Source organism: Triturus cristatus, chromosome 6 (assembly GCF_964204655.1).
Source record: "Triturus cristatus chromosome 6, aTriCri1.1, whole genome shotgun sequence".
Taxonomy (NCBI): Eukaryota; Metazoa; Chordata; class Amphibia; order Caudata; family Salamandridae; genus Triturus; species Triturus cristatus.
In genome coordinates this window covers 910,239,896-910,263,923 of record NC_140589.1, presented here as the reverse complement: position 1 = coordinate 910,263,923, position 24,028 = coordinate 910,239,896, and the positions used below count along the sequence as shown (strand labels likewise).

General features: G+C 43.4%; 1 protein-coding gene across 8 annotated transcripts in view; it reads left to right on the top strand.

Annotated features, from left to right (window-relative positions):
* ENPP3 (ectonucleotide pyrophosphatase/phosphodiesterase 3) overlaps window positions 1-24,028 on the top strand; it is a 783,610-nt gene that overhangs the window by 89,973 nt on the left and 669,609 nt on the right. For all 8 annotated transcript variants that reach the window (XM_085611575.1, XM_085611577.1, XM_085611569.1 and 5 more), the window contains exon 2: window positions 7,234-7,309. In XM_085611575.1, the coding sequence (XP_085467701.1) occupies window positions 7,234-7,309 (76 nt within the window). The remainder of the gene's footprint in view (window positions 1-7,233; window positions 7,310-24,028) is intronic.

Below are 24,028 nucleotides of genomic sequence, written 5' to 3'. Positions count from 1 at the left end.
GTTGTCCAGGAGACATGTCAGTGTTTTCACTCAACAACATCCAAAGTAAGACCAGAAAAAATACAGTCTAAAGGCTTTGCACCCTGAATATTGAGTAGGAACCATTGTATAATCGTAAAATGATGGACAAAATATTGAGGCACAAAATATTGAAAGATAAGTATGTAGAGTTTTTCTATACCTAAATCCACATATATGTACCTTGGTGACATATATATATATTCAAGATGCACAGATGTGGAATTAAGAAGAGTAAATCTATACTTCCTTTATATAAACTTACCTTTCAATATTTTGTACCCCGATATTTTGTGCACGATATGAAGATAGAATGATATTCGAATTCCCAATATTCAGTAGTACAACCAGCTAAAGTTCAGAGGTGCTTCTGCATGATGAGTAGCATGCTTCAGGTTCAAGCCTGGAAATAAGTTGTGATATAAGAAGAGGTTGCTGTGAGACGTGCTCTACATCTTCTTGGACCTTTGCCTGATGGTCTGTGATGTTCTATCCACAGCTGCTCATTACAAAAGAAGCCCCTGGTATTATGAGCCATGGTTAGGTAAGAATTGCTAGGTGTACGATAGTGAAGTACTAGTTGGGGAGGGGTGAAAACCCACCTCAAATAATAATATTTGTCAGGGTGAACCTCTAAAGTCACTAAATAAACCTGTGCTTAACCCCTCTGGTAGCTTCAAACAAAGCAATCAGACTTAACTTAGAGGCAATGTGCAAAGTATTTATGCAGCCCTAAAACTAATAAATTGAAGACAGAACACAAGAAAAATCCCAAACCAATTTTGAAAAACAGAGTACATTTTAATGAATAAAATGACATGAAAAAAAAAAAAAATTTAAGTAGAATTTTTAAGGTTTGAATTAAAAATAGCACCAAAAGCACAAACCGCTAGACTGGTTCAAAGTCAAAGGTTAAGGCTTACCACAATGGAGTGCGCTCAAATACAGAGATCAGGTTCATCCCAGTGGAACCTTTGTGGAGAAAAAGTGGTCATCAATGAGTCGTTGGTGGGCCAAGCTTAAAGTTGAATCTGAAGTGGGGTGTGACAAAGGTAGGCTGCTGAAAACCGGGGTCCCAGTGTGATTGTCGATAAAAGTGGGAAAGCTCCAAATGAGATAAGTCTTACCCAGGAAGGCCTCAAATTTGACGGGTTGCTGCTTGGCATCGGCCACAAAGCAGTCCTCTACATTCGGGATTAGAAACTTTTCTGGAAGTCAGATCTCCTTCAGTGGGGCAAACCAGCAAGCTGAGACTGACGAGCGTTTTGATGGCTGCAACTTCGATGGCGATCCCAGTCTCCATCAGTTCTCCGGGCAGTAAGCTGGCAAAAAGTTTTAAAGTCCCAGATCTTGCAGATTGGGGACAGGTGGAGTAGTCTCTAACTCCAGCCAAGGGTCCAGGGCCTGGGGGCCCACATTTTACTTAGGGCTCATTCCAATAGAGGCCAGCAGCAGGATCCAGGGAAGCTCCCGTTGGTAGTGGTTAGCTGGACAGTTGCAGGAAATGTGCCTCTGGAAGTTTTGTTGTTTCCCTTTAGCTCAAACAGTAGGTCAGTCAACTGACCCTTGGAGTCACTTCTGGGATTCTGGGTTCAAGGCAAGCAGGTCCAGTTTTCCTTCAGCTTCTTCAGACAGCAGGGAAGTCCTTCTTCTGATTCTACACATGTTTAGGAGTGTTCTGAGGACTGCGGGGTCTACTTTAACAGCCTGTGGGTGGAGGGTAAGCCTCTGTCCACCCTTGGGTTTGATGTCAGCCTGAATAAACAGACAAAGGGGAGGCAGGCTTAGGTGTGAGCTTCATTTGCCAGTGATGAGGTAGGCAACTTTTGAAGCCCAGGAAGGGGCTTGGCACAATCCCACAGACCATCTTTTCAAGGGAGTACTACCCTCCCCACTACCAGGGCCGTTGGCCCACTGTCTGAGAGCACATCTCACCACAGGGGGGGCATCAGGGGTCAGGTGACAGCTGGGCATGAGCAGGAAAGACTTTTGAATGTAGGGATTTTCTAAAAGTGTCATGTCCAACATAGTAATGTAAAATCTGAATGTACCATTAAGTCAGACTTTAAATTACTCTTAAAATGGGTCATTGGATCATTTTCTAGCTGCTCCCATACTGAAGCCAAGCATTATTCATTGTTTTAGTTTAACCCCCTGTTACCCTAAGGAAGAGCCAGCCTTGCCACTGTGAAAAATTATTCTGGAAGTTTTTACTGCCAGGGTAAGTAAAACATGAAATATACATGTTGTACTTTTTAAATACCACGTGCTCCTGCCTGCACAATGGCCATTTAGGATGTGCTTGAGGCATGGTTTATAAGTAGTTAAAAGAAGGTTTAGGCCTGGCAAAATGTTTGTATTGCCAGGTCGAATGGTAGTTTAAAACTGCTCAGCCTGGCTGCATTGTCAGGCCGGTAGACATGTTTTACAGTGCTGTATCACTAGAAGTTGGCACAATGAGTGCTACAGCTCATTAGCAGCCTGTAATTTTCCGGCCTGGATACATGTACTACCATGCACTAGGGACATACACGTAAATGGAATGTGCCAATTAGGTGTACACTGATTTTACCATGTTTAAAAGGGAGGGCATAAGCACTTTCCCACTGGAAAGCAGGAGTAAAGTGTGCAGAGTCCTAGGGCCAATAGAAATGGGTTAATCAAAGGAAGGTAGAAATCAGGGGTGAACCTGCTGGAAGAGCACATTTCCAACAGTAGACAAACGGCACATCACAGATAATAGTGGTATAAGACTACAGCATGCCATTGTCCTGGAATGTTTTATCATTATCAAAATATTTTACAACACAAAAAGATGATGGACGGAATGTTGACCATTGTCAAATATTCACCCCAAATCACATATATGGGTTTAATCCATCGTTATTTTGCTGGCCATGCCATTCCAGTTTGGACCCAGCCAAATGCAAAATCAGCCTTGACCCTGTTGTCCATGGGAACAGTCCAAATCGAATTGCCAGCCCAGATCCTCCCTGGAATAAAAAACAATCCTCCTGGGACCAGTTTCGGGGCATCACCCTTGATCATCCAGGCTAGCTTGAAACTGGTGGCGTAGCGAGCACGGGACCCATGTCTGGGCACAACCATACCACTTAGGGTGAAAATGCAACACAAAGAGATGATGGGAAGACCTGGCTTGGAAGCTCAGGCTGGGCTGTTCCCATGAGGAACAGGGTTAAGACTGATTGGCTTGGTCTGAACTGGGGTGAAGTGAGCTAAAGAAAGATGATGGATTCAACCCAGATCTGTGACTGGGGGTGAGTGTGTGAAAAGTTTCAGAGCTCCGTCCATCATCTCCTTGTTTTTGCAACAAAATATTTTAGCCAGATGGACTTTTTCTTGACAGCTAGAAAGGCTTGTAAAGCTTTAAGAGGTGTGTGTTTCAACTCGCATGCTTTGGGGGCACTACCTGCTACTCACAAATTCTGGTTCATAGGTCGTAGATGTAAAACCAATCAATTTCCCTGTGGTTATTGATTGGCCTTTATTGGCATGAAAATAGCTAATAAAGAAAAAACAAATATGATGTTTAGTGTGAGGTCAGGAAACTATATCATTGTGCACAGAGTATTACTTATCAGATTTAGCAAAATTCAGACATTAAGGGACTCATTAATGGGGAATTGGCATAGGTAAGCACCAGAAGTCTTTTTGCTGCGCTGCCCTATGCCAATGTGAAAGGGCAGAAATACACCGCATTTATTAAATATGGTGCATTACTGTCCTTTCTCCTTGCGCTTCCACCCAGTTTACTGCCTAGCACCAATGCAGGCACTGTCTGTTGTATGCAGGATTTCTTTTGTGCAGGAAGGCATATCTCCTTGTTACTCCTTCTCTGGGGAGTCGTGAGGTTTTGGCACTGCCCTAAGTTTAAGTAAATCTGGGCAGGATCCAAATGCATGGGTGTTGCGAAAACCAACAGCAACACCCATGGAACCCCTCCCTGGTGCAGGGTAAGGCAACGCAGTGACTTGTCCTGCTTTGTCGTACTCCATATCTATGAGGCCAGGCAAAGTGGCTTTGCGTGGCCTCATAAATATGGTTGAGAGGTTTGCACTACCGCGGAAGCATCTGATAAAGTGATGCACTGGCGGCGCAAGCCTGTCATAAATAAGCCCCTATGTATAGAAGGAAAGAAGATGATGTACTGAAAAAAACAGTTTAAAGTTGACATTACCCTGAGAATGTCAGGTTGTATCGAAATATGGGAAAGAAGTGGAATTATGTTGTTTTACCCACTATGAAAGAATGAAAATATTAGGAGTCTATCCCCGTGTGCCATCTAGTGAGATGCATGTCTTAAGTTGGCATGCCAAGGATATTAGAAGATGGCTGTTAAGTATTCTTTAAATTAAATCATATTTTTTAAACTGAGTGGTAACTAATTAAAAGAGTAATATGTTATCCGTAAACCCGGCAAACCGGAGGACGAGTGTACGTCCTATTGGCCTATCTCCCTAATAACGGTAGAGGCCAAAATCCTGGCCAATTTATTGGCTAACCGACTGCTCCCATACCTTGCTGAATTAATTCACCCGGACCAATCGGGGTTTATGCCAGGCCGCAACACTGCACGTAACCTATGGCGCGTGCATGGCGCGGTGGGTTGGGTGGCGACTATAGAGGAGGAATCGATCTTGCTCGCACTCGACTCAAAAATGGCATTCGACACGGTGGCATGGGAATACTTATTTGCGGTCCTGGCTCGCATTGGTCTAGGACCAAAATTGCTGGGGTGGATCAGATTATTGGACAATCTTCCCAGTGCCCACGTCTCAGTGAATAACCGTAGGTCTGGGCCCTTCCCATTGTGTCGGGGCACGAGACAGGGCTGTCCTTTGTCGCCACTCCTCTTTGCCCTGGCTCTCGAGCCTTTAGCGGTGTGGATCAGGGGGGATCCCGATATCCGCGGGTTTAAATGGACAGACGAACACGAAGATATCTTACTCTATCTCACTTCGCCGGCGCACTCTCTTCGCTGCGTCCTTCACATCTTTCATATATTCGGGGCCCACTCCGGCTACCAGATCAACTGGTCCAAATCCCAGATGTATGCCCTTTGGGGTGATCGCCACGGAGCCCTCGAGGATATACCATCCCTGTGGCGGACCAGGGCTTTCGCTACCTGGGCATTTTTATAACAACTGATGAAAGATTATTCTATGAACGAAATCTGCTGGGGCCGTTGCACAGGTTTAAATCGGATGCTACCCACTGGAAGACGCTGCCCCTCACCCTTCTGGGCAGAGCGTCTTTATTTAAGATGCTTGCCCTGCCAGGCTTCCTATATGCCCTGCAAAATACTCCCTACCCAGTCCCTGATTCCTACTTTTCGCAGATCAACTCAACAGTCAGGAATTTGCTATGGGATAGCAGACCGCCTCGCATAGCCACACACAAGCTCTCTATGGGTTGGTACGATGGAGGTATCGGGTTACCGGACATGCGTCTGTATTATCAGGCGTCTCAGCTGGTGGCTATTAACCGCTGGGCATTTGGACCTCATTCTGACCCAAGCTTTCGCACTGATTTGTGGTTAATGGGGAGGGGTGGCTACAATAGGGCGCTTTATTCAAACCCCAAGAAACTAGGACTAACTGGCCCCACGGCCTGAACAGTGGCGATGTGGCATGGTGTCCAGCGGCGTATGAGGTGGCAGGCGCGCCTGACTAAAGCGACCCCCCTGTGGGAGCCGGACATTCTGGGACGCCTCAGTGCTTGCGCAGGATTCGAAAAGTGGGACATGATCAGCATCTCCAGGGTGGGGGACGTCTGGATTAAGGGCAAGAAGGCCTCCTTTGCAGAATTCCAACTTAAATACCAGCTGGCACCATCAGAACACTTCCGGTATCTTCAGATTAGTCACGCTATAGACTGTGCCCTTCCTACAGGCACCTCTCTCCCGGAGTCCTCTCCTCTGGAGGATAGGTTGTTATTGGACCCAATGGACAGCAAGGCTGTCTCCCTAACATACAAGAAACTCCTCAATAATCAACCCAATCCAATGCTGCAATTGCGGGCTAGCTAGGAGGGAGATCTGGGTGACATCACTGATGAGGACTGGCGCGACGCGCTGGCCTCCCCCGCGAAGTGGCTATCCCAATGCGACTCCGGCTTGTCCAGCTGAAGATCTTACACCGGGTATATTTTGATGCCAAGCTACTATTTCGACTGGGGAGGAGACAGAATACGAACTGTCTGAGACATTGTAATCAATTAGGTACATTTATACACACTATATGGGAATGCCCCCACATACAGCGATACTGGGCCGATGTTACTCGACAAATGGCCAGATCTTGTGATAAACCCATAAACCCAACTCTTCGCCTATGCCTCCTTAACATCTGGGAAGCAACTGACCTCACCCAAACTGAACATGCATGGGCCACCATGGGATGGAGCATAGCGAAAAGAAATATTGCCCAGAAGTGGGGCGTAGATACCACGGTTGCGGGACTGGGCTAAGGACATGGACCATGCTATGGTGGCGGAATAAACCGTATATAAAGGTAGAGGCTGCCCTCGAAAATGGGATCAAAAGTGGGGGCGCTGGAATAAATACAGGGGGGACATTTGCATCTCTCCCACGGTGGAACTTAGACGTGCGAGTGATGCAATTCTGGAGAGAGCGGCCTCAGACGTGACGACATAACTCCTCGGGCCAGTGAAACTTGTGTAGAATGCTGTGCCTCCTATGCTTATGGACATTGGCGTAGCCCTTGGACCAGGCCACTACAATGTTCAATGCTACTGCTGATGCCCTATATGATAATACACAACTTGTTTGTACTTGGATGTATGTATTTACGGCTGAACGATTTATGCACAGTCTTTGCAGCAATTGTTTTTCTTTAATAAAAACTGTTATAAAAAAAAAAGAGTAATATGTTTTGTAAGATTTATTTATGTCATGGATGCAGATTTCTTCAATGTTACATCAGTGGTGTGACCGTGCATGTGAATTAACCAATTTACCCGTGCAAATTCTCATTTCATAAATTGTACATGTGACTTTGTACCCATGTAACATGTCATTTGTGCTCCCAAGTGCATGTTAGGTGGAAACATGTCTGCCCTTCATGACTCGGACATCTCCTCTAACAACTATCCTCGAGCAATACATTTATGGAAATGTGTTTATATTTATTACATAATAATTAATGTGCAATTTACTTTTATTCTCTTTAATAGGTTGTTGTAGCTGCATTGGTGGTGGTTGCACTTGGACTTGGCTTAGGACTGGGACTAAAAACTGAGACTCCACCAGGTACGTTCACCTGAAAAGACAAGTCTAGTTCTGAAAATTAGCAAAGGATTTTTTCAGTTAGATTGCTACCTGGTAAGGCATTTGACAAGCACACTAAACATACTATGCAGTGTCCTTTTTGTTATGTCAAAGTATACCTGTTCAACGCATTTCAGGTGGTCCAGAACAGAGCAGCGTGGTTGCTGCTTAGGATACCTAAGCATCAAACTTTATCTGGATCACTGGCCGCTCTGCATTGGCTCCCAGTCAAATGTAGAATTACATTTAAGTCCCTGTGTATTGCTATTAGAGCATATATCGTATACACATGTTTCAATTTTGATAAATATTTTGATAACGATAAAGAAGAAGCCACCATTAGAACCCTTGAGCAGGAGTATGAATCTGAGATCGTTAAATGTGCAGAAGAAAACTGAATATGAGAACTAGTGAAGCCATGTTATTTAAGACCGCCGCCAGTCCCCAACGTAGGGTAGATGATGACCGCCTAGACAGTGATGATGTCAATAACATCAGATTGATCACCACTTTCAGCCAACAGGAGAGACAGATTAGATCCATCATCAACAAGCAATGGCCTATTGTCTTACAGATATTACTTTAAGTCAAGTACTCCAGAAGAAACCCACCCTAACTTTCAGGCGAGCTCCATTAATGAGGAACATGTTAGTTAACAATAGCCCTGAACTAGTTAAGAAAACAAATTAGTAGTCTTTGAAAGAAGGTTTTTTCAAATGCAGTTCATGTCAGGCTTGTACATTTGGAATTAATATCACCAGTTATAAATTGGCCTTTAGTGAGAAGCCCATAAACATTAAAGGGTATCACAACAGCAGGACAGACTATGCGGTGTATGGTCTGGAGTGCACATGTGGACTACGTTATGTGAACAGCACGAAACTACAAATGCACACCAGAATTCTACAACACCTTAGGGCAATAGTAAATTCAGACCCCGATTACCCGGTGGCACGCCACTTCAAATTGGTACATGATAACAAGTTAAACGATTTGAAGTATTATGTCATAGGAGCAGTGCCGGCACTGAGAAGAGGGGGCAACAGGGAAAAGCTACTAAGGCAGCTTGAATCCAAGTTCATACTTGCACTAGATTCTAAGATACCCAATGGGCTGAATACCAGTGAAGATTTGCATAATTGTCTTTGATTCCACTGGTATAGGGTAACTACAGCTACTACACATAGAAGTTCCGCAAACAGCCTGAATGATGACCATGAGGGAATGCTATGCATTAATGCAGTGATTCAGAGAGCATAAAAGTGATTTTTGGGAAGGCTGCTATTCGACGTTTTTACATCTATATTTATATTCATATTTATATTTTGAGCACAAGTCACTTCCACTGAGTAGGAACATATATGACAATGCTTTAGTCAAGCAATTTAATATAGGATACTTGTTTTCGCTGCTATATGACTTCCGTTAGCACTGTTAGCACTTTAAATATTGTGCACTTTCATGCACTTTGCACTTTACGAGGGTTAGATTACACAATGATATTAAGGCCTTTTGCTAAATGCTTAGATTTGATGATTTTAGGCAGCTTCTAATATTACTTATATCATGGGGACTATTAATTCTGTTTAGATACAGTAGGATGAGATTCACAATGATATTTAATGTGCATAATATATAATGTATATTTATTCATGAGCCTCCTAATATTGGAACTGATTAATTGAATTGTGCCACGTAAACATAAGTAATATTGAAATTAAACGAGTAAACGTCATAGCAGTGAAAAGTCTGCTTCCTAAACGCTTAACAAGAAACTGAATAATGTGCGGTCTTTTGTCTATGTCTATAGTTAGTTGGTGTGCTTATCACGTGATTATGTGTCTCAAAAGGACAATGTGAAATGCATCGCGTTTATGTGATTAAGGCCGATTGAGCGCGGCCAAAATGCGTCAGGGACATGCACTTGCACAAAAAGAAAAAAACAATAAAGTAAGAAATTATCGCATCGTGATGGGTCCGTGCCTGCTTCTTGGTTGAAGTTTTCATTGAGGATTGTTACTGGCTCATGTTTCAATTTTAGTATACATATATTTAGTTAACCAAGGAAAATCTTCTAATTTAGTTGGCTAGGCTGCACACAAGAGAGCTACTCACGGGTAGGTGGAGAGCTAAAAGAAGCTCACAAGCTACTACTTGTTGGAGAAGCCTTGTATAATTACTAAGATACCTAGTTGTAAATTTACACCATTTTGCTATTCACCATTTCCGTCTGTAGATATATACCTAGGTGTAAAGATTCATATCTTCACCCCCTGGTAGAGCCTTTTACAACTGGATATATGAGTGTAACGTTACTCCTAGTAACCTTTATTGTTCTTAAAAAAACCAATATAAAATATAAATGTGAAATAATTGCATTTTTTAACATAAACTTGGAATTAATCAAATATTTTTTTACAGCACATGGAATAATTAAAATATATGTGTATTAAATAATGAATTATTTCAATATATTTATTTCATTTATAAACAATATTGCCTAATGAATACATTTGTTTAGAAAAATCACATTAAAAAGTAACATTTGTATATTTATTGAGTATGTTTTAAATGTTGTTAAACATTATGACTAGAATTAATTTATATTAATTGTATTTTTCAACAAAAGTTTAAAAGTTGAATTTATTTTGTGTTTAAATTAAATTATTACATTTTATAATAAAATAAAAATTTATAAATATTAACATTAAACAAATATATATCTTTTAAAAGTTAAAATTATTTTATTTATTTATCGTTATTTCTTATGGGGTGCTAGTTCCTCTCTCTATTAGTTTCAATAGGGCTGTATTGCAACACTCATGAGTGGCAGTGCATGGTGTTTGAATTACTCCAAGGCTGGGCTTGAGTACAGTTACTATTGTTTAATCACCTTTAGGGCTGTAGTAACTTCAGAAGTGTAGTTTGTGAGTAGCAATGAGCTTAATATTTTGTGAGTGGCTTTTTGTAGTAGGCTATCTCTCTATAAATCATTCCTTACCTTTTCTTAACCGCCTTCCATTTCGTAGTAAGTTTTCTATATTTTACAGCCATTTCCGTTTCCCCCCACCACCACATCCATTACTAAAATGTAGGCTTGCATGAGGGGACATCTCTATCACAGTGGTGGAAATCTCTGCACAGAAAAGATAGAACAGATTGAGATGGAGGTCTTCCTCATAGTTTATTTACTGACATTTTGTAGTAAATGAGTAGTACTACAGTAGTGCTACTCAAATACTACAAAAGTTGGTTTGCGTGTAGCGCCTACAGTTCTCTACTTGATTGCTAGGAGTTCCCTCCCTGTGCTAAACAGTTTTTTACCGGATGTATGAGGTTATTCACGCTTAAACCTTCATAACTTTTTTCCACAAAAGGTATCCATGCCAAATTTGAGTTCTATTTTTCTAACACCCTGGGGATTCTAAAGTATCGTAAGCGTAAATACCTTCTATGGTTGGGAGCAATGCTGCCTTCCGCACCATGCAAGGAGCTGTCTGGGGCCACAGGGGTCCGGGGGCCCCGGAGCTCCATTTGAGGCCCCCAATGAGCTGATTGGTGGGTGCAGCCACCTCTGGCCCCCGGGGTATGAAGTCCCTGGAGCCTATTTAGGTTCGGGGAGAGAGGTCTTGCGGCTCCCCTCTTCTTTTTTACTTACATTTGGCACTGGGGGATGATGTCCCCTGGGCCTATGGAGGCTCAGGGAGGGGGTCTGTGCAATCTCCCTCTCCTTAATTATGGTAATCAGCCTGGGGTCCCCAGGGCATTTAAGGCCCAGGGAGGGCGACCACGTGCCCCTTCCCCTTTAATTATAATATGTCTTCCTGGATGGGGTCCCCAAGGCCCATTTAGGCTTGGCAAGGGGAACCACGTGCTCCCTTCCTAAAATAATAAGTTATTTGACCCCGAGAATAGGGTCCCTGGTGCTACTTAAGGCTCAGGGAGGGGGTCCGCATGCCCCTCTCCTATAAGTAAAATATGACCCCTAGGGGCTGGAACCTAATTGGGTTTTGGGAGGCCAAACGCCCCCCTTCCCCTCATGTAAAAGTATTTGTCTCTGAGAGATAGGGCCAGGGGAGGTGGGGACAAATGCAGAAAAAGTTTCCAATAGGCCAAAGATTCTACATAGTAGATACTAAGGGCCCAATTACAAGTTTGGTGGTCTCACCGCTGCAACAGCAGCGGCAGTCCCAAAAAGACTGCAAGGTTGTCAGTCTCCCACCCTGCGTATTATGGTGCATGCAGCCTGAACGGCTGTCTGCATCAACGGAGTGGTTTCTGCCTGTGGCACGGTGGAATGCAATGCTGGTGATGCTTATTCCGCCGCCGTCAGGGCCACTGTTTTCCACCAAGCCTATTATGAAAACACAGTTACATTAGTGGTCCCTTTGTGGTGGTTCCCAAAAAGCAGTAGTCCCTCGCAGTACGCTCTCAGCAAAGCACCAGAACAGTGGCTATTGGATGGATACAAAAACAACACAGCTGAAGTCCATTGGCTAAGTGGACACATCTGCTAATCACACTATAAAACACACCCCATTCCAGACCATGATCCTTTGCTCTCGACTGCAGCACAGCAAAACAGAGACAAAACTTTTTGGGTGTGATAAGGCAGCCCTATTTTTCCCCATCCCTTTTTTAACTGTCCAATCACGTTTCTTGCACATTTTTCTCACATCCCTTGGTGTTTTTTGTTTACATTGTCACCCACTTAAATTTATAAATATGTTACGCCCAAAAAAATCAAGTTTTACAGAGGCTGAGTTGTTAGTCAAGGTGCATGAAATCATAACAGTAGAGCCACAATTGTTTGATGAAACGATCTGAAGGGGAAGGTCTGCTCCCTGGCCTCCAAGCAACACCTGGGGGCATATGTATCAAACGATTTTTTAATCGCAAACGCTGCGATTCGCTAAATAACAGCGTTTGCGATTAAAAAATCGGTAATCGGGATGTATGAGCCAAATCCCATCGCAAAATTAAGGAATTGCTAATTTAGCGATTTCTTAATTTTGCGTAAGCATTTAAGAAATCGCAAATTGCGATTTCTTAAATGATATGTAAAAAGCACCCAAGTTGTGCGAATTATCCTTAAGAAATCGCAAATTACCACCAACTTCCAGTTGGTGGTAATTTGCGATTTCCTTTCAAAATGCACTTTTTTGAATTTTACAAAGTGCCACGTGGCGCTCATACATGCCCTTAGGGCATGTATGTGCGCCATATGCACACACACGCTCATTTCAGGGGTGCATCAGGGTGTCATCATGACACCCTTGCACCTTTGAAATTATTCTCAAATTGCGATTAGCAAATTGCGATTCGCTATTTGAGAATTACTTCCCATTCATTCCTATGGGTCTCCTGGCCCATAGAAATGAATGGGCAGGTATTCCTTAATTGAGATTTTGCAATTTGCTAATCGCAATTAAGGAATTTTAAGAAATCGCTAAAAGTTTGCAATTTTTTAAATACATCCCGTTTTGCAATTCTCAAATAGCGATTCTTTAAAAATCGCTATTTGAGAATCGCAAATGTGATGTTGATACATATGCCCCCTGATGGCCCAGAAGACTGGCGGTGGTCTTCCTAGCGCCACACTACATCTATTTCCCTGGGAGGAGAAGGTCTTGGCCATCATACATTCTGAGGGCTGGGCAAGAGTACCTGGGGATCGGAGTCTGGTAAGTTACACCTCACTAACTGTTACATTACCTTAATGTCCTATTGGCTCTCAACTCAGCTTTTGCCATTGTGTTGTGTACCTAGGTTCTTAACATGCAATACTCAAAGTATCAGAGATGTGGGTTTGTCCGTGTCAATGTGTATTGTTGCATATAAGATCTCATATATCAATCTCCATTACATGCCACATGTTGGAATGGTGTCTGTTAGTGCATTACCACTATACAAATATCCCAGGACCCATATGTCTCAATATGTAAATGTATGGTCCAACCCACCTGCATTTTGCCTACAGGTATGTAAGACTATCCAATTTGCAAGTGTTGGGAAGTAGAGATTGAATTGACTACAACTACCATGAGGCTCTGTTTGTATAACAGAAAACAAGATGCAATTGTGATTTTGGCCATTCCCACTTGTCTGACACGTTAAAACTGATGGTCATTCCTCATGGAGTTAACCATTTGTCATGTGTTGTGAAGTTGAGATTGAAATGACTACACCTACCATGAGGCTCTGTTTCTGTAACCAAGAACCAGATGCAATTGTGATTTTGCCCATTTTCACTTGTCTGACATGTTACAACTGATGTTCATTCATCATGGCCTGAGCAATCTACATACAATGCTTTACTCAGAGATATTTCTGCCTACTTACTTGTTGTCCTGATCTCCTCAACTGAAACTATGGATGGCATGAGTGACAGCATACCAAGTGTGTAGTGCAAATATTTGTACGGCATGAAGGTAGCTCAACTGATTAGAAGCAGCAGGTGACCCATTGACTCTGCACTGCACACATGAAGACTAATGCTAAATATACAACCAAGGTGTGTGATTGCCTGTTTTGTACACAACTAGGCCTTGGAATGGTTAGTTACACATGTTACCTCTCTACTGTGTTGCCTTAAATGTTTGTGGGATGCCATGTTCCTTCTTTTATCCAATATACATCATCTCAGGACATCTAATGAGCTGCTTAAATCAAGCACATGTGTTGGATGACTCCAAATGTCTTGTTAACAAGTTCAATACCACAGAATTACATCACATACTAATGTCTACTTCTTTTGTTTTTCCTAAGGCTCTACTTAGTGTGTTACAAAACATTTGGATGTAGACACTACACTTCCATCAATAACAATGTTCTCTATTTCACAACGGGTCGATCTGGCACAGCACCTGGGCAGAGCTTGGCCAGCAAAGAGACTCCGACTCCACCCTCAGATAAAGCCGTCAGTGATGGCAACACTCCTGGAGATGAGGACATGGAGAACGGTGCTGCTCCATCTGGGTAGCCTGATTAGACAGCACTAGCAAGTCTCACTGTGCCTACACCAACACCTCCCACCCCAGCTGCAACACCTCAGGCAACCCATGTCCCCCAACCTGTGTACCTAGCACATTTACTACCATCATGTGCTTCCCTGTCCTAGATCCTGAGCTTACAATCACCAGCCCAGCTAGATAGGATCCTGGACCCAGTGAGAGAGGGCATGGACATGTGGATCAAGGGCAGAGGCTTGTGGGGGTAGGGATCATGGGAAGGGTACTGTGGCCCAGCAGAGTGATGCCACTGGGGCACTCTCACCCAGGGCACGATTGCCCACGTCTTGGTATTCTATCATGAGTCTCAAGACGTGATGGGCCAGGTATTGACTAAAATCCGGGAGATGAACCAGATGCAGAGGGACATACACCAGGAGCTGGCCACCCACAATACCAACATGGGCTCGCTCACTGGGGTGCCTCAGGACATTAACATAACCCTGTGCAGGTATTTTCTACCACCATCTACCTCTCCCAGTAGTCCAACTACATCTGGTCCATGTACATCTGTGGCAGCAACAGGAAGGGAGGCACTGCCAGAGGAAGACATGCCTATAGCCACCCCTGTCCCTGCAGCAGTGGATCCCCCCGCCTTTGCAAGCAGGGACTTCCACCCCAAATCCAGGAAGTGCAGATGGCACAACACCCACCACCACCAGCAAGAACCCTCAACACTAATTTCCTCCACTGTGTGTAACAGTTTCACTCTGTGGACCATTTTTGCATACATCCACCTTTCTCAGTGGAGTAGTATTTTGGACTTCAAACAATTTGGCATATACAACTATGGGTTAATTCACCATGACTGACAACTTCACTTTTTTATGTTTAGTTTTGCACAATGTATCTCATCACCTTTACCACTTAAATACATACCCAAGTCAGAAACTCATTGTCTGCTGTAGAATAGCTCACATCCAGCAATGTATATATGTACTTCAATCTGAACTTTACAATGGCAAACAAATCTACTTCGGTAAGCATGGACATGTTGAATGTACACAATGTTTAGCTCAGGATCACAACTATGTCACACCAACACGTGTCTTGTCTTGTAACATCTTTATTCTATTGTTCCAACCTAAGGCTGACATCACGTCAGAAACTTACTAAATCACACATGACTCAAATATTCTGTGTCAGTGATCACATTTTCAGGTGCAGACCTTAACCCCTTCACTGCCAGGCCTTTTCCCCCCTATGCTAAGCCGTTTTTTGGGCTATTTGGGGTAGTTCGCACTTAGGCCCCTGTAACTTTTTGACCACATAAGGTAGCCAAATTTGCGTCCTTTTCTTCCAACATCATGGGGATTCTAAAGGTACCCAGGGTTTGTGGACTCCCCTGGAAGGGACCCAGAAATCTGCCAAAATACAGTTACATTTTGTTTTTTTGGGACAAATGGGAAAAAGTGCTGCAAATGAAAGTGTCTAGTTTTTTCCCTGCAAATGGTATCAGCAAAGGGTTTGTGGGGCTAAAATCACCATTTTCTCAGCTTTTAGGGAATGACAGACTTTTGTCAGAAAACCAACATTTTTTACACAGTTTTGGCATTTTACTGGGATATAGCCTATTTTTGCTATTTTTTGTGCTTTCAACCTTCTTCCAGTTAATGGTAGAAATGGGTATGAAAGCAATAATGGATCCTGGAAAGCTATACATTTTAGAAAAGTTGACAATATTCTGAATTTATCAAGGGTTCATTTGTGTAGATCCTTCAAGGTTTCTTTATAGAAACTAACTGTTAAATATAGGAAAAATTTAAAATTAGTTAAAAAAAACAGCCATTTGTGCCAACGTTTTCACCTGTAACTTCTTCTAATTGTGACAGCTGTTTGGAAGCAATATACCTTTACATCCACTGGACCTTTCTGGTTGTGGGGATATATAGGACTTGTAGGTTCCCCAAGAACCCGACGAACCCAGAGACAATAACTGAGCAGCATCTTGCAATGGTTTTTCATTATGTACCGCATATATAGCAATTAATTTGGGAAAATATATACATGGAAAAATCGGTATGAAAGACACCTATGTATTTATGAAATTGGAACAAAATATAGAGTTTAGAAACAGTAGATATTTGCACATTTCCGAAATTGTGAGTACCCATACTAGCATGAGAATTATAGGTCATTTTTCTAAAACATTGTCTTTCATTTGGAAGGCAGAAATGCATAGAAAGTCAATAGGTAATAACATTCGCTTTACAATTCTGTGTCTCCCGATAAAAATGGTACCTCACTTGTGTGGGTAGGCCGAGTGCCAGCGACAGGAAACGGCCCAAAACGCAACGTGGACACACCACATTTTCACAGTGAAAACGGACCCTTTTTTTGCAAAGTGCCAAGCTGTAGATTTTGAACCATAGCTCTGCCGGCACCTAGGGAAACCTAGCAAACCTATAAATTTTTGAAAACTAGACACCCAGGGGAATCCAGGATGGGGTGACTTGACTGGCTCCCACCAGGTTCTGTTACCCAGAATCCCTTGAAAACCTAAAAATGTGTCCAAAAAACACATTTCTGTGGTGGAAAGTTCTGGAATCTGCGTGGATCCACAAAATTCCACCCACCGCGCGTTCCCCAAGGTTTCCCAAAAAAATGGTACCTCACTTGTGTGGGTAGGCCTAGTGCTTGTGACAGGAAACGGCCCAAAACGCAACGTGGACACACCACATTTTCACAGTGAAAACTGACCCTTTTTTTGCAAAGTGCCAAGCTGTAGATTTTGAACACTAGCTCTGCCGGCACCTAGGGAAACCTAGGAAACCTATACATTTTTTAAAACTAGACACCCAGGGAAATCTAGGATGGGGTGAATTGACTGGCTCCCACCAGGTTCTGATACCCAGAATCCCTTGCAAACCTAAACATTTGTTTAAAAAAAACACATTTTCCTCACATTTCTGTGGTGGAAAGTTCTGGAATCTGTGTGGATCCACAAAATTCCACCCACCCCGCGTTCCCCAAAGTCTTCCAAGAAAAATGGTACCTCACTTGTGAGGGTAGGCCTAGTGCCCGCGACAGGAAATTGCCCAAAACACAACGTGGACACACCACATTTTCACAGTGAAAGCGGACCCTTTTTTTGCAAAGTGCCAAGCTTTAGATTTTGAACACTAGCTCTGCCGGCACCTAGGGAAACCTAGGAAACCTATACATTTTTGAAAACTAGACACCCAGGGAAATCTAGGATGGGGTGACTTGACTGGCTCACACCAGGTTCTGATACCCAGAATCCCTTGCAAACCTAAACATTTGTCCAAAAAACCCCACATTTTCCTCACATTTCTGTGGTGGAAAGTTATGGAATCTGCGTGGATCCACACAATTCCACCCACCCTGCATTCCCCAAAGTCTTCCAAGAATAATGGTACATCACTTGTGTGGGTAGGCCTAGTGCCCGTGACAGGAAACGGCCCAAAACGCAACGTGGACACACTACATTTTCACAGTGAAAACGGACCCTTTTTTTGCAAACTGCCAAGCTGGAGATTTTGAACCCTAGTTCTACCAGCACCTAGGGAAACCTAGCAAACCTATACATTTTTGGAAACTAGACACCCAGGGAAATCCAGGATGAGGTGACTTGACTGGCTCCCACCAGGTTCTGTTACCCAGAATCCCTTGCAAACCTACAAATTTGACAAAAAAAGTACATTTTCCTCACATTTCTGTGGTGGAAAGTTCTGGAATCTGCAGACTCATGGGACTCCCCTTGCAAAACCAGGTTGTTTTGCGATAGGTAATTTTGATGTTACCTCAATAGGTTTTGGGCCCTTGCCTGTCGCGGGTACTTGACCTACCCACACGAGTGAGGTACCATTTTTATCGGGAGACCTGGGGAAACGCTGGGAAAAATTTGTGTATCCACGCAGATTCCTGAACTTTTCCACACAGAAATTTGAGAAAAAAGTGAATTTTTCAGCTAAATTTGAGGTTTGCAGGGGATTCTGGGTAGGAAAATGTTGGAGGACCCACACAAGCCATACCTCGCTGGACTCTACCGGGTGTCTAGTTTTCAGAAATGTGTGGGTTAAGTAGGTTTCCCTCGATGGCCACCACGCCCTGGGCCAAAAACTCATGGAACCCCACTTGAAAAACAAGGTTGTTTTGCGATAGGTAATTTTGATGTTGCATCAATAGGTTTTGGGCCTTGACCTACCCACGCGAGTGGGGTACCATTTTCATTGGGAGACCTGGGGGGAATGCAGGGTGGTAGGAAAATTTGTAGTTTTTCTGACAACAGATTACTATGACACAGTAATGCAAGAAAAATGAGTGACTATAGTCACATTTTAAGGTTTACATGGCGTGAGTTAAAAAACATTTTGGGATCCATGAGAGGCACACCACCCAGCACTCCCCATGTTTTTTTTTTACCTTACAGAAATATCTAAAGTTGGTAACTTTTCCCTAGAGACAGACTACACCTTAGCACAGAAAGACAAATGAGACAAATATGACTGCCTATCCACCTGTTCCTCAAGTACACACACATACTGGTTGGATTTGGCACGACGGTAAGTGAAAGGTTCAAAATTTATATTTTATTAACAAGAGATTTCACATAAAGGAAATGCACTGTTAAAAATTAAAAGGTTAAAAACCAGAACCAATAACTCGCAGCTTGTGAGCTGTAAAGCCACGGCAAGGCACCAACTTCTTTACAGGCCATACACACACCTTTCATACTTGACACACACTTTCACACCACCAACTGCAGCCCCAGCACATTACAACACTCACATTCACGGACAATGTGGAGACAATGTACACCCTGGCAGAGAGAGACAGAAAAGACAAATATTCCTTCAAAATGAACAATTCCTTAAGTACTCACACATACTGGTTGGATTTGGCACGAGGGTGAGTGAAGGTTCAGAGTGTAAAATTCTATTAACAAGAGATTGCACAAAAAGGAAATGCACTGTTAATATTTAAAAAGTTTAAAAACCTGAACCAATGACTCACAGCTTGTGAGCTGTAAAGCCACGGCAAGGCACCAACCTCTTTACAGGCCATTCACACACCTTTCATACATTACACACAAGAGCATTCACACCGCCAGCCTCGGCCCCAGCACATTACAACATTCACATCAACAAACAGCGCCATTCAAGGGCCCATCACTTTCATACGGCGACATGACTGACACAGCAATCACACCGGCTGGTGGTTGACATAGTGTCTGCAGTGGCGTTTGACTAACAGAGTGTGTAATCACCAGTAGTAAGTCACTACTCACACAGTGCCAGCCAAATACCAGCCCACACACACCGCCAGCTAAGCACCATCCCACCCACACTGCCAGCCAAGCGCCAGCCCACGCACTCCGCCAGTCAAGCGCCAGCCCACGCACACTGCCAGCCAAACGCCATTCCACGTACACTGCCAGCCAAGTGCCAGTCCACACACACCACCAGCCAAGCACCAATCCACGCACACTGCCAGCCAAGCGCCATTCCATGCACACTGCCAGCCAAGTGTCAGTCCACACACACCGCCAGCCAAGCACCAATCCACGCACACTGCCAGCCAAGCGCCATTCCATGCACACTGCCAGCCAAGCGCCAGTCCACGCACACTGCCAGCCAAGCGCCAATCCACACACACTGCCAGCCTGTGGTAAATAATTTAATTACCGGAACTGAATTTGATACGGAATCTTAGTAAAATAGCTCAGTAAAATAAGAGGCAGAATCCGTGGTATAAGAGGTTTCAGAATGGGCTTTATTCCAATGGACGATTCGAATCGTGGCCTCCAAGTTCCATCACCACGGGGGTTCAGGAAGTGGAGTACAATACTTTATTGATAAGTAATCATTTTTATAGAACAGACATTACAATGAAACCAATGTAAGAGGCGTAACAATTGATAGCAAAGATAACATTTCACATGCGTAGCTGAAAGAGGCGTAATTGGGAGTAACAAGGAAACGTCATTGGTTGTGATGTCACGTGTGGGTGGACCTATGAAATAATTTCGCAATGTCAGCAGAAATACTTGGCAGAGATGCGCGCGCAGCAGCATGACGTGTGATTGACGTGCAACTAGGGGGTGAAGGGGACTTGACATTTAGCTCTACATGTGGAGACAAGAAGTCTGGGGGGTCAAGTCAACCTAATCCCAAATCATATCTAACATCCTATGTTTAAAGAACTATGTTATCCACAAAGGAAGGACTTTTGGACAAAATCTATTCTATACTGACTGTGTGTGCGTGCACAAGCGTCTAAGTGTCTACATGAGATGCAAGGGCAGAAACCTTCCATGGTAACGGGGCTATGAATTACTTGCATGAGGACAGAGAAGCCGGGCCCTTTGCTCAATAGCTAAAGGAAATGTTTACTTAAACTACTAGACAGGAATGCATCGGCTGAGGAGCGAAACAGATAACTTGAAGGTGAAATACAGTTTTTGGCAGGCAGACAGACCGGCCGAGGCAAGCACCGTTAGCCGCACAGGGAGTAGGACAAAGTTCATGGATACAGATGTGAGCTCAGACTGGAGCTGTCAGAGGCAGAAAGCAGGGAAAGGCTTGATGGCAGAATCAGGGCCTACTCGCCTGAACTGCAAAAATGGAGTAACTGAGCCATATAAAGTCGGTGGCCTTTCGTACTTAGGAGTCGAATATCCAGCCCATTCATGGCGGATCTGAAAGAGGACATGTTGACGGTGGACGCACATGTATTTGCGTCTTTATAACTGGAACTGGAGGGAACATACATGTACTTGTAACATGCACATAGAACCGTTGGGGTCCAAGATAGGGGACATAACTGACCAGAAAAATCCATATTTCCACATTCCCTCCTTGTCCCCTACTTGCCCATCAAGAGATATCAATCTTCATCAATCCATTGATCTGTTCATATAGCATCATTTGTTCTTCTTTTTTCTTCTGGGACGAACGAAATCTTGGTGGTGGAATACACGATGTGGCACACAGACCACAAATCGCTGGTCCACATTGCAGGCATAAGCAGCAACTGAATAGTATAAGAAGGCCAATACCTAGGAAGGATAGAACTCTCCATCCCCAGGCTGATAACACGCTCCAAAACCACCCGGACCAAGTCCAAGTGCCTGGATTCTGGTGTATCTGGCTCACAATCTTATGAAGGCGGGTTATAGCTTTATATACAGATGGCGAATTTTCTGGTATGAATACGCAGCAGCTTGATCCGATGACCCTACAAGCTCCGCCCCTATCGGCCAGGATGACGTCAAGGACAAGACGATTTTGAAGAACAACAATCCTCATCGCAGACTGCTCCTCTGTTAAGTTGCCTAGGGCGGAAATAGTTTCATTCACTACGGCTTCAAGAGTCCTAGTTAATCTACGTATTAGCTTACTATTGGTAACTGTACCTATATAGGGAAAGAGCCCTTTATTAAAATCTACATACTTTTCCCATGCCGTCTCAGTGTAATCGACAATTGGGAGATCTCTCCGTTCTCTATTGTGTACTAAATGAATATTTCTGTGATAATCAGGAGGAGCTAGGAAAACAGGTGGCAAAAGGAATGCAATGTAGCAGGTACCATCCCAATCTAGAGGCAGACGCATATATGCAGCCTGACCACATATGAAGTAGGAATGGCGGGAAGCTCTAAACGAAGACTTGCCTTGATCACTGAATTCTATTACAGTAGTGCATCTACTATGGCCCATATGTATGGAACCATTCTTTCTTACACACAATTCACCCTTAGCTGGGAACACTGACATGGCAGGCAGAATTGGTGCAACTTCGGATTCGACATTCAGGATCATGAGATTAAGTGTAAAATTACCTAATCCATATACTTCATTTTCTAGATCAGTTCCTGTTCTCTTGGGACGACCCTCCTTGTCGGGGTAGCAGACTTTGAGTAAAACTAAGTTCAGATTTCCCCATACCCAATTGTCTTGATAAACTGCTGTATTTGAATCTAAGGAATTAATTAAACTAAACCATGCTCCACATGAGCCATTGTGTGTAAACGGATATGGAAAGAGGGGCAGAACTCCCTTATAATTCTGATAGGGAGGGAGTCGACCACATATCCAACAATTGGTAGCATTACTAGTCTGATGGGAATGATGTAACATACTAATGAAAGTGTTATTGCGCAGCGCAAATCTATAGGACAATTCATGCGGGGGTGGGTCACTAAAAGAATGTTCAGCAGTAACATTATAGACATGTTTAGAAATAGGATAATATATGTGCAACAATATACTTGCAGTTATTATTATAAGACTCAAGAAAAACAAAATTAATAACGTCACTATACAATGACTACGCAGTGATTTACAGTACGCATGTTGTTTCAACATTTTTCGAGTTTTTTCTCTATTCAGGTCTAAGGGATACATGTCAGAGACAAATTCAACCGCTTCACCTTGGAGAGGACTTAAACAATCAAATTGTCTGACTTATTAGACCTGAGTTTTAATTTATATTGTTCCGGGCTACTAAGTTCAACCAAAGGAAGCTTTGAGTCAATGGGTGAAGACACACGAGGTGTGGCATTTACATCCGATGGTAGTCCATGAAATTTCTTGATATGACTTGAATGTATCCAGCCTTTTCTGCCCTCGATCTTCACGGCTGTCCTTGTGGTGAGCAGTACCAATTGCGGCGACTTCCACCTAGGATCCAGCTGAGTCTTCCGATCAAAGTTCCTCACTAAAACCAGATCCCCGGAATTACGTCATGGGGTTTCACCTCAGTGTTGTCAGGAAAGGCTGCAGCTACCTGTGAACGACAAGATTGTAGTGCAGACATCAAGGAAGCCAAGTAATCTGTCAGCATATTACAGTCAACATCAGTTATTTTACGGGGTATAGGCGTCCCCCACATATTCGGTGGTCTTCCAAAGATCACCTCATAAGGGGATAGCCCTGTTCGAGAGTGTGCTACCATTCTCATGTAAAAGAGTGCAACTGGTAAAGCTACTACCCAGTCAACACCTTTCTCTCTACATATTTTGGACAATCTGATTTTCAAAGTTTGATTATGTCGTTCCACGAGACCTGCTGCCTCGGGGTGTCGGACACAATGAAACTTCCACTGATATCCTAGCAGAAGTGAAACATGTTTCATCAGTTCGGATGAGAACGGCTGGCCGTTATCTGAATAGACAACACGTGGTAAACCGTACCGTGGGAAGAATTCTCGAACTAGCTGCTTGGCAGTAGTCGGGGCAGTGTAATCTGATACTGGGTACGCTTCGGTCCAGCGGGAAAGAGCGCAGACAACTACGAGAACATATTTGAATCCTCGACATCGTTCCATCTGGATATAATCCATCTGAAGGGCTTCAAAAGGGTGATCAGGAGGCTGAAATCCACCCTGCTCTACGGGGATGCTTTTACCTGGGTTAAACTGACAACATATCATACAGGTACGGACTTTTTGCTTAGCTGCTGCTCGTAAATGTTTGTTGAACCAAATGTGTTGAATGCTGTCTAGCATAGCTTTCTCTCCTAGATGCGCTGGACTGTGTATTGTATTTATGATAGCTTGGACCATAGAGTCAGGAAGAAACCATACAGATTTCTCCTTCGTCATCCATCCCTGGTCCGTTTGGATCCCTCCTAATTCCGTCCATTTCTTTATTTCGTCTGGTGTAGCATGTGTCTGTATGTCAATTACATCAAGAGCGGGATCCTTAATCGTCATACAATGTGTTGTT